This window comes from Mytilus californianus, unplaced genomic scaffold (genome assembly GCF_021869535.1).
Source record: "Mytilus californianus isolate M0D057914Y unplaced genomic scaffold, xbMytCali1.0.p SCAF_14, whole genome shotgun sequence".
In the NCBI taxonomy this organism is placed as follows: Eukaryota; Metazoa; Mollusca; class Bivalvia; order Mytilida; family Mytilidae; genus Mytilus; species Mytilus californianus.
In genome coordinates this window covers 7,751,603-7,769,600 of record NW_026262626.1, presented here as the reverse complement: position 1 = coordinate 7,769,600, position 17,998 = coordinate 7,751,603, and the positions used below count along the sequence as shown (strand labels likewise).

The 17,998-nt window shown below is 30.7% G+C and overlaps 1 protein-coding gene across 3 annotated transcripts in view; it reads right to left on the bottom strand.

The window, feature by feature from the left end:
* Positions 1-8,409: 8,409 nt before the first annotated feature.
* The window catches only part of LOC127724120 (sestrin homolog), a 61,029-nt gene continuing 51,440 nt past the window's right edge, over positions 8,410-17,998 (bottom strand). For all 3 annotated transcript variants that reach the window (XM_052230977.1, XM_052230980.1, XM_052230979.1), the window contains 7 exons: positions 16,254-16,424; positions 15,148-15,330; positions 14,360-14,545; positions 13,439-13,571; positions 12,865-13,099; positions 12,198-12,423; positions 8,410-11,598 (listed from right to left, as the gene is read on the bottom strand). In XM_052230977.1, coding sequence (XP_052086937.1) covers positions 11,512-11,598; positions 12,198-12,423; positions 12,865-13,099; positions 13,439-13,571; positions 14,360-14,545; positions 15,148-15,330; positions 16,254-16,424 — 1,221 coding nt within the window. In that variant the 3' untranslated portion in view covers positions 8,410-11,511. The remainder of the gene's footprint in view (positions 11,599-12,197; positions 12,424-12,864; positions 13,100-13,438; positions 13,572-14,359; positions 14,546-15,147; positions 15,331-16,253; positions 16,425-17,998) is intronic.

Here is a 17,998-nt window from a genome sequence, read left to right as displayed (position 1 = left end):
TGTTTCCATTGAGAGGAAGGGGAAAAAATGAACATTATGTTTGAAAAAAAATTTCGTTTTTGTATATGTAAATGAAAAAAATAGTTTGTTTTTTATTTAAGTCGAAACAATTATTTGTGACGAGAAAAAAAAACATAACCCCCCCCCCCCCCCTCTGAAAGGTGAATAATCAGTGTCTAATGTTTAGAAGTTTCCCTAATCTCATAGACACATCAATGATTTTACATGCTATTCTGATTAATTTTCAAAATCATTTCAATGTTCACAAAAGTTAGACCATGACCAAGCAATGTGAGTTTGGTAAAGACTAGTATTAAAGATAAAGTTTTATCGTATGCCAAACAATCGACGACTCCAAGAGTCATTACTTGCGTTTGAAACCCCCTTTTCGAAAACAATTAAGAATTTTTAGAGTCGTATGTTATTTCAGACGTTGCCTATTATAGTTGATTTTTTTTTTTTGTCAAATCATTCAAAACCCGTCGTCTAAGAAAATTTGCATCCAATATACAAACAAAAATTATTGGTACGGGTTGTGACTAATGCATGAACATATATTGGTCCTATGCACGGGCCTGTATTGTTAGAATCATAAATGTAGTTCAGCGAACTGTTTGTATAAAGCTTGTTACTTCAGCGGGTAAGCAACATTGGCAATCCTTATTTGCTTATGAAGCTTAATAGCACGAAATTTTAATGTAAACTTATTAAATTAAGAAAACCAGCCGAAATGATAAAGAAGTTCTATCGAATAATACTGCAACACAGAAAAGGGGGATCATTACTTATCTAGATCACACAAGGTTCAATTCTTGAAAGAACTGATTTAAAATGTCTAAGGGCTACTACCACAGCTAATGAAAAGAGGTTACACTATGGCTAAGGGAAGCGCTGCTTCACACCCCAAACTTAAAAGTTGTTACACCATAAGAAAGAGCACACCGGCTGAAATACCTCGCCTACTTTACTGAGAATGATTGAATTTAATTTTGAAATTCTGTAGGGTCGGACAGGTATTAAGACAGACATGTACACCTTACAACCATTCTATAAACAAAATAAAGTTTATCTTTTGCTTATAATGATCTTGATGAATGACTGTTTAAAGTCCAGTGGCAAATTAAATGCAAATTAAGGACGAGAACATATTTTAAAAAATATGATATGAATATGAACACTGCTTTGTACTAAACCGACACGAAGAACTTGATTTTTAGCGTGCAAGTTCACAAAGTAACATTTAGCAGGTACTAGTCCCCCTACTCGGACACATTGTTCTGACACTCCGGACCAACAGTCTTCGCTCTTACTCCTAAATACCAATTTACCGGCAGGGAACGAACCCATGACCTACCGCACTCGAGGCGAGCACCCTACCACGAAACCACCAAGTCGATTCTTTTTTTATATTATATCTATCGTTGACCAACGAATGACATTTTTACTGTTTGCAGTTTCTCTCTATCTTTTATAATTTTTGCCCAAAATTAAAATAAAATGTCATTTAAGGGCGGCATTAACTCCTATAAGGAGACTACTGACAATCGGCCATGCGGGTCCTATTTGTAGATCTTGTATTTCTTATCCTTTTTGCTGTTTATAGCTTTTCTTTATCCGTTAAAGTTTTTGCCAAATATGAAAAATTGGTAGAAATCATCATTAAAGGGAAATAACACATATACGGAGTTGACAGAAAATTTCGGCCGTGTTGAAATATTTGTAGATCTTGTCTTGCCGATATTTTTTCTATTTAAATTTCTATCTATTACTCTTGGTTTTCAAAATAAAAGGCAAAAACGCAAAAATAATTGTAATAAAATGCTCCGACGCAGCTTGATACGACTGCAGAGGTTTGAACAGTTGCGGCAAGTATGGACACAACATTCGAGCTTGATATAGCTCTGAATTTGGATTGTGATCATTAAATATTTGACACAGCATAGGTTTCTGATACAGAATGAATGTGGTCTAAGAACTAAAAAAATTGAAATTGGACATTTACCTATTATGGTCAAACATAGATATAATAGCCATTATATAATGGCTATTATATCTATGGGTCAAATATCCAAAATCTAAATACATGGTTGGATATACCATATCAAAGAACCCCAAGAATTTAATTTTTGATGAAATCAGAGACATATAATACAATTATTATTGTATTATATGTCTCTGATGAAATCAAACAAAGTTTAATTTTGGACCAATTTGATAACGGGGCCCAAAATCCAAAATCTAAAAACATGGCTAGATTCAGCATATCAAATAACCCCATATGTTCAATTTTTGTTGAAATCAAACAAAGTTTAATTTTAGACCCCAATTTGGACCAACTTGAAAACTGAGCCCAAAATCACCATTAAGGGCAATAACTCATATAAGGAGTAGACTGAGGATTCGGGCCATGTTGACTTACAGTATTTGTAGATCTTGTCTTGCTGATCATTTTTTGATATTTAGATTTTTATCTATATATTTTGTTTTCAAGATAAAAGGCAAAAACGTAAAAAGTTGGTAAAAATCTTCATTTAAGGTTTATTACTCCTATAAAGAGTGAACTAACAATTTCAATTTTTCAACTTATTTGTAGATCTTGTCTTGCTGATCATTTTTGCATTTTAAAGTTTCTGTCTATCTACAGTTTTCAAGATAAAAGGCAATAAAATGCTTTGCTGGGGCGCAGCTTGATACGACCGCAGAGGTCGAACCCTGAACAGTTGGGGCAAGTATGGACACAACATTCAAGCTTGATACAGCTCTGAATTTGGATTGTTATTAAATATTTGACACAGCATAGGTTTCTGACACAGAAAGAATGTGGTCTAAGAACTTGAATTTTTTTAATTTACCTATTATGGTCCAATGTCCAAAATCAAAATACATGGTTAGATTCAGCATATCAAAGATCCCCATATATTCAATTTTTGTTAAAATCAAACAAAGTTTAATTTTGGACCCCAAATTGGACAAACTTGAAAACTGGGCCCATAATCAAAAATCTAAACACATGTTTAGATTCAGCATATCAAATAACCCCAAGAATTCAATTTTTGCTAAAATCAAACTAAGTTTAATTTTGGACCCTTTGGACCTTAATGTAGACCAATTTAAAAAATGGGAATTAAAATTAAAAATCTAAATACACGGTTAGATTTGGAATATCAAAGAACCCCAATAATTCAATTTTTGATGAAATCAAACAAAGTTTAATTTTGGACCCTTTTGACCTCAATATGAACCAATTTGATAGCGGGGCCCACTAATAAAAAATCTAAATTCATGGTTAGATCCAGCATATCAAAGAACCCCATATATTCAATTTTTGTTGAAATCAAAAAAAAATTAATTTTGGACCCCAACTTGGACCAACTTGAAAACTGTGCCCATAATAAAAAATCTAAACACATGTTTAGATTCAGCATATCAAAGAACCCCAAGAATTCAATTTTTGTTAAAATCAAACTAAGTTTAATTTTGGACCCTTTGGACCTCAATGAAGACCAATTTAAAAAACGGGACCCAAATTAAAAATCTAAAAACACGGTTAGATTTGGCATATCAAAGAACCCAATAACTCAATTTTTGATGAAATCAAACAAAGTTTAATTTTGGACCCTTTTGACCTCAATATGAACCAATTTGATAGAGGGGCCTACAAATAAAAAATCTAAATACATGGTTAGATTCAGCATATCAAAGAACCTCATATATTCAATTTTTGTTGAAATCAAACAAAGTTTAATTTTGGACCCCAATTTGGACCAACTTGAAAACTTGGCCCATAATCAAAAATCTCAATTCATGGTTAGATTCAGCATATCAAAGAACCCCATATATTCCATTTTTGTTGAAATCAAACAAAGTTTAAATACTGGACCCTATCTTGGACCAACTTGAAAACTGGGCCCATAATCAAAAATCGAAACACATGTTTAGATTCAGCATATCAAATAACCCCAAAAATTCAATTTTTGTTAAAATCAAACTAAGTTTAATTTTGAACCCTTTGGACCTTAATGTAGACCAATTTAAAAAACAGGACCCAAAATTAAAAATCTAAATACACGGTTAGATTTGGAATATCAAAGAACCCCAATAATTCAATTTTAGATGAAATCAAACAAAGTTTAATTTTGGACCCTTTTGACCTCAATATGAACCAATTTGATAACCGGGTCCACAAATAAAAAATCTAAATACATGGTTAGATTCAGCATATCAAGGAACCCCATATATTCAATTTTTGTTGAAATCAAACAAAGTTTAATTTTGGACCCCAATTTGGACCAACTTGAAAACTGGGCCAAAAATCAAAAATCTAAATACATGTTTAGATTCAGCATATCAAAGAACCTCATATATTCAATTTTTGCTAAAATCAAACAAAGTTTAATTTTGGACCCTTTGGACCTTAATGTAGACCAATTTGAAAACTGGACCCAAAATTAAAAATCTAAATACACTGTTGGATTCGGCATAACAAATAAATAAATGTGATCAAAGATTTTACAAATCTAATGCGCCATACTGTGCAATTAAAGATTTCTTCTTGAAATTTTTCAATATTTGAAATTTGAAAAAAAAATAATATTTGAGGATAATTTTTTTAATTTCTGAAATCTGAAATGAGAAAAAATTGACCCCCCACAATTTCTTTTTATCCCCCCCCCCTTTTTTCCCCCAAAAAATTCTTTCCCTCAAGATATGGTCATAATCTCAATTCAAATTTCCAATGGAGTTGGCAACCATAATTACCCATTTAAATTTACCATAGTGCTAACTTAATCTATTTTATAATAGAATTAAAAATATAGTGTCAAATCTTTCATATGGATTTTTTTGTAAAAAAAAAAGATGCAACATTTGCAGATATTTTTACTGGTCTTCCTTTATAAATATGCATTTCTTTAAACATAATTTAAAAGCAGTGTAAGGGAAGTAACCAAAACGTTGTATTTGGATTACCTCCCTTACACTGTTTTAAATTATCTTTATAGTTCATTAACCATTACTTTATCCATAATTTAAAAGCAGTGTAAGGGAGATAATTTCAATGATGTATTTGATTTATCTCCCTTACACTGCTTTAAATTATGTTTTGTACTAAAGTATTTATCCATTAACCAGGACAACCTTGTTTTTCCCCCTTTTTTGCCCCTAATTCCTAAACGGTTTGAGCCATAACCCCCCAAAACAAATCCTAACCATCCCTTTGTGGTATGGAAACTTGTAGTATAATTTCAGAGAGATCCATACACCGTTCCACAGTTATTGTCTGGAAACTAGAAAATGCTTATTTTTGGCCCCTTTTTGGCCCCTAATTCCTAAACTGTTGGTATCATAACCCCCAAAATCAATCCCAACCTTCCTTTTGTGGTATTTAACCTTATGATCAAATTTCAAAAAGATCCATTTACTTAAACTAAGTTAGAGTGCGAAAACCAATGTGTCTTCGGACGACCACGCCGGACGACGACGACGACGACGGACGACGACGACGACGACAACGACGACGCCAACGTCATACCAATATACGACCACAAAAATTTTTTGCGGTCGTTTAAAAACACGTCAAATTGGTAAGAATCATCATTTAAGGGCCATAACTCCTATTTTGAGGTAAACGACAATTTCAGCAATACAACTTATTCGAAGATCATGTCTTGCTGATCATTTCTACAATTTAAAGTTGCTATCTATCCTTTATGGTTTTCAAGATAATATCAAACTAACTTAAGCAGAAAACTGACAATGAAAATTGCTAATTAATTCAGTCACTGGACCATGATCCAGGGAGCAGGGCCTAAAAATAGTCGTCAAACTGATATGTACTGCTAGTAATGCAACTTCATACAAAATAGCATTGATCTATCACAAGTAGTTCCTACCAATCTAACAAAACACAAAAAATTGGTAAAAATCATCCTAAAATAGATCTGGTCTTGCTGATCATTTTTGCTTTTTATAGAATTTCTGTCTATCTATAAAAAGTTTACCAGATAATACAAATGTAGTCAAATATGAAAAATAAACTGTTTACACAGAGATATGTCTCGCCTGTCCGCATAAAATTCTTAAAAAGACAATCGGATGGACATTAACATTACTAATTAATTCTAAGTCGCTGGACCATGGACTAGTGGGCAGGGCCTCAAAATGGTCAACAAACTGAGATATACAGACAGTAATGTAACTTTATAGAAAATATAATTGTCAATTGTAAGTAGTTCCTATTAAAATAACTGAAGAAGAAAACTTAGCATTGAAAATTGCTAATTGATTCCAAGTCACTGGACCATGATCTAGGGGATAGGGCCTCAAAATAGTTGTCAAACTGATATGTACTGCTAGTAATGCAACTTCATGCTATCACAAGTAGTTCCTACCAATCTAACTTGGGCAGAAAACTTAACATTGAAAATTGCTAATTAATTCCAAGTCACTGGACCATAATCTAGGGGATAGGGACTCAAAATAGTTGTCAAACTGATATGTACTGACTATAATGCAACTTCATACAAAATATCATTGATCTATCACAAGTAGTTCTCATCAAACTAACTAAGCAAGAAAATTTAACATTGAAAATTGCTAATTAATTCAAAGTCACTGGACCCTGACCTAGGGGGTAGGGCCTCGAAATAGTCGTCAAACTGATATGTACTGATAGTAATGCAACTTTATATTAAATATCAATGATCTATCACAAGTAGTTCCTATCAAACTAACTTAAGCAGACAACTTATCAATTGTTGATGCCTTCCTTGCAGCCGTCGCAGGAAAAGCAATAACTCCTATAAGAAGTCATCTGACAAGTTTTGATGTAAATGGACTGTAGTTAGATCTCATCATATTGAACATGTTTGCCCCTGTCAGATTTTCTCTATCTATAGTGGTTTTCAAGATAATAGACAAAACTTGCACTTTACCCCTTTGTTCTATTTTTAGCAATGTCAGCCATGTCGTTTGACATGCGTGATCACTGGATACATTTTTAAACTAGATACCCTAATAATGATTGTGGCTAAGTAGTTTCAAAGGAAAATTTCTTTGTAAAAGTTAACGGACGACAACAGATGCCAAATGATTCAAAAAGCTAACACTTGCGCATTGGGCCAGGTGAGCTAAAAATGAAAAAATTCATAATTTCAGGGCAATAATTAACTCCTAAAACAAGTCGTCTGACAAATTTGCCCCTGTCAGATTTTCTCCATCTATAGTCATTTTCAAGTTAATAGATAAAACTTGCATTTTACCCAGATACCCCATTGATAATTGTAGCCATGTTTGGTTATAATTGGCCAAGGATAGAGGCCAATTGATGAGAATAGACCCTTCAGTTCATGTGAGCTAAAAGTCTGAATAAAAATAAGTTTTGTAGTGGTCATTGAACCATTAAAATGAGGTCAAATACAACGGACATGCCAGATGGAAACACTAGACCATAAGGCATATAGATATCAGATAATAATTTAATTTTGGATGTAACGCGTCTTCTGATTGGCTGACGTTGTTTTGTTTATAAGCTCATAGACATAAATTTTGTCATGTGACCGTGACGTCATCAACGTTTTTTCATGGTTTACTCCGGTTTAAAATGGAATTTAGAATTAAATTATAAGAAATGACTGTAATATTTTTTCTGTCTATTTGAAATAACATCAAAAATGTGGTGCACACTTTAAAATAACCCGCTACACGGGTTATTCAGTGTGCACAACATTTTTTATGTTATTTCTTCATAGACAGAAAAAATATTACAGTCATTCCTTAATGAATTACTCAGGTCCTTCTACCTTCTGAAACATGAAGCTTTATACAAAGAGTCAACTCCATCAAGTGTCCCTACTCTCACATTCTATAACAAATTTCTGACATCAGGTAGTCACAGGCAGGACAATTACAGCAATCAACATTAAACCTTAACTAAGCTCCTTAACCATCAAGTATTTTCACATTGTTTTATGTTTTGTCATTTTTTTTTTTTTTGTCCATAGTACAAATGTGACGAGTCTATCACTGATTTTTATAGTTTGTTCTAATGTTGTGTTTTTACACCATTGTCTAAGTTAGGGAGCATTGTTGAGCACTTGAAAACAAGTTTATGCCTGTCCTTAGCCAGGAAGGAGGAATTAGCTAATTTTCATCTTTTGAATTGCTTCCCATTTTGTAATCAATGGCCCTTTTATAACTTGATATACATCATGAGTTTTTCACATTGTTGAGGACAGTATGTCAACCTTAGTTGTTTGCATCTTTTTCCCTTGGTCTTGGGTTTATAATTATCTCATTGGAAATCATATCACATCTCTTTATTTTAATTTTAAAGGAATTCTCCAGAACACAGTTAATAGAATATTTACAGCTCTTATGGGAAACATCACTACACATATATAACAAATCATATTTCAAATAATTTTTTTTATTTCAACATTCATTATCACAATATAGAAAAGGTTTTAGTATAATAAATAGAAATGTTCATCAGTTAAGTTGGTTTCATATATAACGTCAGGTCAACATTTCACACAAAAATATTATTATCTTTTACATGGAACCTATTTGCTGGTTGATTCTATTTTCTCTTTACTTTTTTTTTCAGAGTCTGATACTTTTTCTTTTTTTTTCTATTTACCAAATGTGCCAATAGCATTGAAAAATACATTAAATTTACATGTAGTTTCTTTTTTAAAAGTTAAAATTTTGTATTCAAAAGCATGCACAGGAACATTTTGTACCTACATAAAGTTTACTAATGTTTACTGAAGTATATATTGTGAAAATTTGTTATATTTTTTGTCATAAACATGAAACTTGTTAGAGATGAAATGCTTGGCACATTTGTTTTTTGTTTTTTTTTTTCTTTGAAAAAATAACTTCCTACTCTAGTAACAAACAACAACCATGTACAAATTTACATGTAAATATTTAACAATAAATAATTAACCACTTGCCATACGATTCCATGTTTTTGATTGTTCAAAGGCATGTTACGCCATAATGGCCTGATTTTTTACACAAAATGACATCGTTTTAATATGAAGAATTACCAAAAGGATAGATATTACTGTACAGCAATTTGCTGTAGATATAGGCAAGATTTCATCTTGCAGCAAAGCCCTAAGCAATAAAATATTTATTTCAGGGCAAATCTGTACTTTTCCATATGGCCATATGAAAAAATCTTAAGCTGCAATGCCAAAAAGGTACTAATAGCAAAAAGCCTAATTCTTTCAAGTGTATGGAAGGCAATATACAAGGCCACATTGAAAAAACACAAAAAAGCTCCTGATCTTATTTAGTTTTACTTCCTGGATTTGTTCAAGAAGTTCTTAATAATTACTTTCTCATATATTATGTAAGTAAAGGATCTCTAATATACATTTATTATAATATATTTTCACATCTTTTTAGCACTGTTATTTAATTTATGTTACTCTAATTTCAATAACTTAACCAGGGTCTCAACACATCTTAAACGTCAATTGAAAACTGATGAAAGCCTTGAATACATGCAGATTTAATTCTTTCAACCTATAAACATGATAAAATTGCATTTAAATGTTTAAAAAGCAATAATTACAAGCAAAACCTGATTTGCAATGATAATTCTTTCTCTTTCATGTTTCTATCCTGAAGCATGTTTGCGCCTCTTTTAAAATCTTTTAAATCTATTTATCATGAATATTCAATGCTTGCATCATTTTTCACATTCAACTTTGAGATGGCTTCAACCCCATATACAGATCTACGATTCCGTAACATAAACATAGGGTACCTATCATTCAATGCCCAACAATTATTGACTGTTATTATTTACATGTTCGTATGAATGACTATGATATGATATTAATATTTGATCGACGGAATGAACATACATGTACATGTATTTGAATTCAATGAATGTTATGATGTAATAATCAGTAATTAATTACATTCGATTACATTAACCATACCCGTACGCTATTCAAAAACGCAAAATTAGACTCTATTAATCTCATTTTTTTATAAGCACTCTTCAATTATCCTAATTTTGCATTAATACTGTTCAACAATATAAAAAGTGATATTTTGACGTTTTTTATCAGCACTTTTTGTCTTGATCAAATCAAGATAGTATCATCTTTTCAAATGAAGGACTATATGCAACTATATAAATTAAACTTTTTGAAAATAAAACTTCCTATTCAGAATTAAAATCATCTTTTTTCTTCTAATAACAATATTAAAAATGATTTTTCTGAACAAAATTGAACTTTTGGCAAACATTTTTTTTTGTATTCCAGGAAGACTTGACTCCTTTTTTGCACCAATATTCAGAATTATGCTTTTTGACTTAAACTAGCTTCAAGGTAATATGGATTTTTATCGATAAAAGCACTACAAGAACGGGTTCAAACATTTAAGCAAATTGCATTTTTGAAAAATGTAAGGTTAATAAATAACGAAAACAAAACTTGTTATAAAACAAAAATACATCACAAGAAGAGAATGTTAACTTACATTGTAAGTAATTTTTGATTTAGTCAACTGAACTATCTATGCATTTCTTTTTCTTTTATATTTGCATTTACAGCATATCTAAAGTAAAGGCCGAAAGTCAATAACTTTTCTCTTATCGAAAAAAAACATCCCTGAGAAAAATCTTGACTATGTATATCGTCTTTTTCAAATGAATTAATACTGTTTAACAAACTGACAACTTAGTGGCACAATGTACTAACTCGTCGTAAAAACATGACTTTGACAATGTTGACCTCTCAAAAGCTCCACATACAATATTAAAGTTTGTTCACTACTGAAATGCTGTTCAGTCACAATCTCATAATGAAAACTAAATCTACCCTTATCATTGCCATAAAACTAGCAAAGATCTTACAATCATAACATCACTCTAATGCTTTGTGTGTTTGAACAGATTTTGCCCAAAAAAAATGGCTAATCTCATTTCGTATAACATGTTCAACATCATTCACGAACCATTTTCAACAAAAACATACATTCCCAATTGCAGCTTAAATGAACTATAAATCAGGATCATCCCAATTTTTGTATTTTAAAATTTCTATCCTCCCTGGAACTAATCAAGATTTCTTCATTTGATAAAACATTTTTGCTAAGAAAGGTAAACAAAAAGTAGTACAAAAAATGTAGTAGCAGACGACAGAAAATTTATATTACTGAACATTATTCCATACAACTTTTCTATTGAAAATGTCCTTGACATTGCTATTCAACTTAATTCAAAATGGAAATTATGATCGAATCAATGATGAAAAAATGAAATAAGTAAATAGAAAACTGAAATTTGTTAAATTTTGACATCAATTCAGAAAAATTTAATAGATTTCCCCTGTTCATTAGTTCAAATAATCTACAAGACACTTAAATACAGTCACAACAAATAAAAACAGTATCACTTATTAATGAAAGACTATCACAGAAAAATGGCCACTACCCACAATGCACCATTGGCCATAAGACTAGATACATTGTTCGATTGTTTTTTCACGTCATGTGCTGCATCACTGCTCGTAGGGAATACAGTAACTCTCCTTGTAACCGGGCTTCTAACAACATTAAGTTCACATGTACCTGGAATAATAAAGATAATATTGTCAATTTGGGTTTTTACTTTTATCCATGGAAGTATACAATGTTTAAATAGGATGGTAGTGGATTTCATTGGCAAACAAAATAACAGTGTCTGTGGTTATACATTTTGTACATGTATGTTGTATATAAAGTTAAGACTTAAACATACTTTTAAGGTTACTTAAAGCTAATCAACCACATGTTTAGTGTGTAAAGTGTGTAGTCAAACTTTTTTTTCAATATGTATGGCAATGAAACCTACAAAATTCTATCCATAATAACTTTTTTTTTTAAATCGAATATGTCCTTTAACAATTCAACATTGATTTAGTTGTTGAGACAATGAAGATACTGTGCTTCTTTCAAAACAAATTGTTGAAATTAATTGAAAAAGTTATTCAATAATGTTCATAACACAAATATTTTTTTCTTAAGAATATATGTGAAAAAAGCTGCTCATTTTTTTAAGCTTTTTTTTTTCTGTGTAATTCTGATTAATGCATCTAATATTTTATTTGCTTTATCTGTGCATACTTTTGAATAACTCTTACAGATTTTCAAAAATACAATTTTCATTTTTATAATAATTTTCAACATACCTTTTCAGAATGTCTGAATTCCTGCATACAACTGTCATAATCCTTTTTAGTCAGTCTTTCGGGATAACATGTCACAGTTTTTATGTATGATTTTAAATTCCTATCTAACAATTGGTTAACTTGGGAGTAATTAAAGTCATCATGCATGATGCCATAAAGGCAATGTATGTAATTCCAAATTGCACATCTGAAAGCACTGGTATCAACATTTTTCACTTTCCCCATTCTGTAAAAAATAGAATAACAACAATTAAAAGCTTGCCACACAATTATTATTCTAATTTTCTATATTCAGTCAATATTGTCTCAAAACTTTTTTTCAAAAACTTGTGTTCATTTTAAATGAAACCATAAATAAATATATGTATAAAATAAGTATGAAACCATATAGCCGAATAGTATACTTTGACAAATGGTTAGAGTTACCTCCCTTACACCACTTTATAAGATTTGCACTTGATAGATATAAGAAGATGTGGTATGAGCGCCAATGAGACAACTCTCCATCCAAGTCAAAATTATAAAAGTAAACCATTATAGGTCACAGTACGGTCTTCAACACGGAGCCTTGGCTCACACCGAACAGTAAGCTATAAAGGGCCCCAAAAAATTACTAGTGTAAAACCATTCAAACTTGATGCCTAAAAGAATGGAATTAGGTACTTACGTGTAGTATGTTAAATTTATGGCAATGTTGAATCGATCTTCTAAATTACTTCCTATGTCGGATAATAAACGATTAGCTAATGAGAATCCATGCTCCTCCCAATTATAATCTTGTGCTCTGAATGTAGGTATAGAGTCTAAATTGTCTCGTTTAGCAAAATCCTGATAGCAGAACTCAGGATCTTCACAATATTTTAACACTTCTACTCTAGGTGATGGGATCGATGAACTTATTACTGAAAAATTAAGTTTGAAAAATGACACTCATGGTTATTTCTAAACTATCTTATTGTTGGATTTATGTGTATGTATGTTATAAATCTAAAGTTTTTTGTACAAAATACAATGCTACTATTACTCTAGTATTGAAAAATATTTTGTTTCTGAAATTTTTTTTATTCTCTTTAGATTTTCCAATTGTTTGTTGGTGTGAAATCCACTTTTAGCACGCTTGCAACCAATTTCTATTGGTGGAAAAATCCTGGATGTTTGTTTGGATATTTTGTTCCATAAATCACTCATGTATCTTTTGCAAAAATGGTAACTATACAATAGTAACTTGTTGAGACACTTACATTCAACACTTTGATTTTCTATTGATTCAAATCTTTTTAATCTTTCTTCCTCTGTTGGATCATCACTGTCATCTTCATTTAATTTTTTCATCCTTTCCATCAAAACTTCTATTTTTACTTCTGGTTCATTTCCCTAGAAACCAAAACAAGAGATTTATAGCACACATATATATAATAAATTTTAAAATTGAAATAATCAAACATCATTTCTCCAGCATTTTACATAGACTAGGGTAGCCTAAATTGAAGGATGATGGACAGCAATTTTTCCCTAGTCAGAATTGGAAATAAGATAGCTTTAACGTTTCTCCTGCATTTTAAACAGGCTATGTAAGCACAAATTGAACAATGGACTGCAATTTTTTCCTTGCCATAAAATGATTACACCAAATAAAAAAAAACTATTTTTAAAAGCCAAATACCTTTTCTCTTACAAAGTTTTATTTTATCAACCTTCACCAATTTAACCAAGGTCGTCACTTGCGATCAAATATTTAGTTCATCGATAAAGGTGAATGAAATTGATAATCTCCACGTTTAGTTACAGGTGATGTAGATAAATTAATACATGATTACCTTTAAATCTTTTGGTATTACATCTATTTTTAAACACTGGACATTAAGCAAACAATAATTCATCATTCTATATTTAATTTTAGTCACAAGAATTAGTTCTTACGTGATAAGAATAACTTCCTGAAGACTGATTAATAAGTTAACAACATGCAATGGTTACCTCAATCTTATGTTGCACTTTGTATATACAATAAATATATTAAAATTCTATGACATTAAACAATCCAGAAACAATCAAATTATAATTCAAGGAACCCTATTATCTACTAGGCACAATTGTGTGAAATTAGTATACAATGTATATGATTTATTCCAAACTGCCCAAGAAATAAAATCTCCACGTACCTGTGTGTCACTATCGGAATCATCGCTCATCGATAACCGGCGGTGTAATGACTCTCCATTATGATCCAGCTCATTCCGTACACCACAACCATACACAAAACTACACATGGCATGGAAGTGTGCCATTAAACATATAGCCTGCATTAATTCTGAGAGTGACCAATTGTCTTTTCCTCTTGTTAATTTCTGAAAAAAATAATACGTTTTTTTTATTATTTAAATTCTTGAAGCACTTTTTATTTTTGTCATGTGTATTATCATTTGTTCAAGTCATCATCTTATCTAAGTAGATGCCAAAACAAATTGAGCAGCATTTAGGACAAGAACTCAAAGCGTTTTATTTTATTAAAGTGACATTCAATATAAAACTTTTAGCAACATACAAGTAACCAGTTAATAATGAACAGGAAACCAGAACTGACACTTCCTTGACCAGTAGATAGTTCATTTGATAAAGACATCATTATAATACTTTTAGGATAAAACTCTTCTGGCCAGAGATGACAAGAGTTATAAATACTACAAGGTTATCCAAGTGTATAATCTGTCATTAGGACAGTCCACTCATCATGTACTTGTACAAATGTCTAGTCTAATAAGTGTACCCACTGACTACAATATAGCATGATTCATTTCTTCTTCATAAATGCAAATTCTGCTTTATTTTTGTTGGCATGGAATTCAAAGCTTCAAACAATAATGAAGTTATTTTAGTTTACATTCATTTTTTTACATTGCAACCAAAAATGTTAGGCCAAATATTCACATTAGCAACTTTATAAACTCACTTCAATATGAGATTTATTTATCAACCATGGTCTGTGTGCCATTAATTTGTTCAGTTCAAACAGGTTCCTAATTTTCTTTGGAATATGAGTTGGTCCCTTTAACCAATCAGGATCTCCATTTTGTAAGATGAACTCTTCTTCATGAAGGTGTATTAAATATGTACACTGATGTCGTGATGCAGCCTAAAAGAAAATTGAAAATATACTCCATTAGTTTATGAACAATATCTAAATGCAATACAAAATAATAAAATATAATAAAAGTATTTAAGATATATTTAAATAAGTTATTTGATTTGATTTCTGCTTTAAATATTCTCTTCATTTATAAAATTTGTTTCAAATTATCATTTTCAGTCTGTTTTTTTTTTTTTTTTTTGGGGGGTTTTATAACAGAGATACAGCCACCTGGCCAATATTTCTTCAAGTAGCCTTTCAATTTTAATTCAACAAAGGGGCTTCAAACAAAGTAAAAGGGACATGCTTGTTACACTTGAATGAACCCATTTTAATTTAAATTTCCAATAGAGCTCTTTAGAATCCAATAAACCCTTAAGACACATTTTACGACCTTTGTAATTGGAGACCGTAATGACATCATTGTATAACCAAATCACGCCACAAGTCACACGAGCGATTTACATTTGTCAGCTGTTTAAAAAAACTGTGTTTGTGGTAAACCAAACGCTTGTCACTTATATGTAAGTTTGTTAGTTGCTACAGGCCCTCCCATTTAAATTAGTTTGTGGCTATACATTATTATGTACAGTGTGTGTATTTATACCAAACCTAACATTAGACAAACATTGCAAAATTTGTGTTTACATGTATCTTGGCATCAGCTTTTTCCGCTGACCTTCACAAAATAAATATCTAACAATCAATTACAGGTGTCTTTGTCAGCTAAAACCAATTACGAACTTTATGTTGTTTTTGCAACTTAAGCAAAAAGGATGAAAATAGCATTTTTCCATTATTTTTTCATCCTTGACAATAGCACTACTTTACATCTATGATTATAGTCATTAAAAGTTGTTTCAAATCACCACTTCACTAGTAACTACATGTATACTAATAATAGTTATTTAAAGTATTTTTATCCTTACCATGATGGCAATGTAGTGTCTGAAATGAAATGGTAAAGGTCCATCTCCACGGAGCAAATACTGCTGAGTCCGCAGGAAATTTTCTAAGTAAGTTGGGTGGTAGCCCATCAATTGAGTAAGATGGTCCAGCCTGTTATTTTGTAGAAATGCGTCTATAAATACCATTTGTGTCTGCAAAGACAAAAAAAAACATCATAAGAAATGTTAGTCTATATTTCAAACTATTTCATCCAATCAAAGAACATTAAAATGTAAAATTATTGGAAGGAGATGGTCGGGTGGTGTTCAAAATCCATAGGCCTCATAAAATCACAAGCTTTAAATACAAACTAGTTGCATCTTAAATTATATATACAATTTGTATAAAGGCAATATTATGAACTTTGTGAAATCTGATAAGTTTCGATTTAGCCAATGATCAGAGAAACTTTCTAAAGACCCAGGACTTTATTGTATTAAAGAAATTTTATAACCATATTTTTTTTAACTTATTACCTATTTACAAAATGCCAATATTTTTATTTTACAGTTAATCTGCAAATTAAATCATTGTATTTTAAAGATGAAATTATCTGTTTTAATCTTTCTTATAATGACAACTGGATGTGTGTACATAATTATGTTATAAATTTTAATATTGAATAAACCTAATAAGAGTTATCAAATTAAACAGGTAAATTATCACCTGACAGATGGGAAGTGTGTTTGCCTAGCAATTTACAATTTTAACACTTTAATTATGGTTTTCATAAGTTTATTACACTCTTAATGATATATTACATAATTCCAACAAAATGCCAAAAAAACTTGTCAATATGATAATCTAGAATTTAAAAGACAAAGCTCATTGTCTTGATTAAACATCAATAATATCAGTGCAGTGATCTATCAAAAATAGCTGTAATCAGCAAGCTCTGGCTAATTAAGTAATAATTTAATTAAAGTCATGTTTATGAGTTCTGTCAAGTGTGACTGACTGATTACCTGTCAACTGTGCTTTGACAAATACATAAAGTAGAAGGACATAACATCCATTAAATTCAGTTATTTTTGGTAAAACATTAAGAATACACCCTCTCTGCACAAATCTATACTTTATATTTTTTAAATTAAAAAAAAAGTTATTGATTTCATCTGTTTTCTTAAAAGGGTGATTTATTTCAAAATGTAAAAAAATGTCTTCTCCCAAATCATGTGAATCAAATCCCAAATGAAAAATTCCTTTTCAAAAAGTTTACAAATTTATACTGAGATATTAATCACAAAAAATTTCATTTAAACAATGGTCTTAATTACATTACATGTAAATACATGTACCTCTTAACTTTCTTTCAAAAAATCTTACAAACTTTTTTTAATTGTTCTCGCTAACCAATGCTAACTGTTATTTACCAAATTTTTTCTAAAATAAATATTAATAATTCTACCTTCTTATTTTGAAAATCCTGAAGTTGGATCATCATTTTTCTTTCATTTAGTATATAATCCACAAAAACAAAATAAAAACTTTCACTGATATACAACTAAATCACAACCTAACATCTCAACATCCTTGATTAGAATAACAAGATCCTAACAGTTTCATCAGCTATTTATGTATTTCTTGATTGCATCACCCTTCCACAAACCTATAGCATGTAATTGCATCAGCACGTCAACTAATCTACCCAATACAATTTTCTTTTTAATACAATCCTTTTAAAGTGATTTCCTTTTTAAATAGAATTTTAAACTAGTGTCAACAG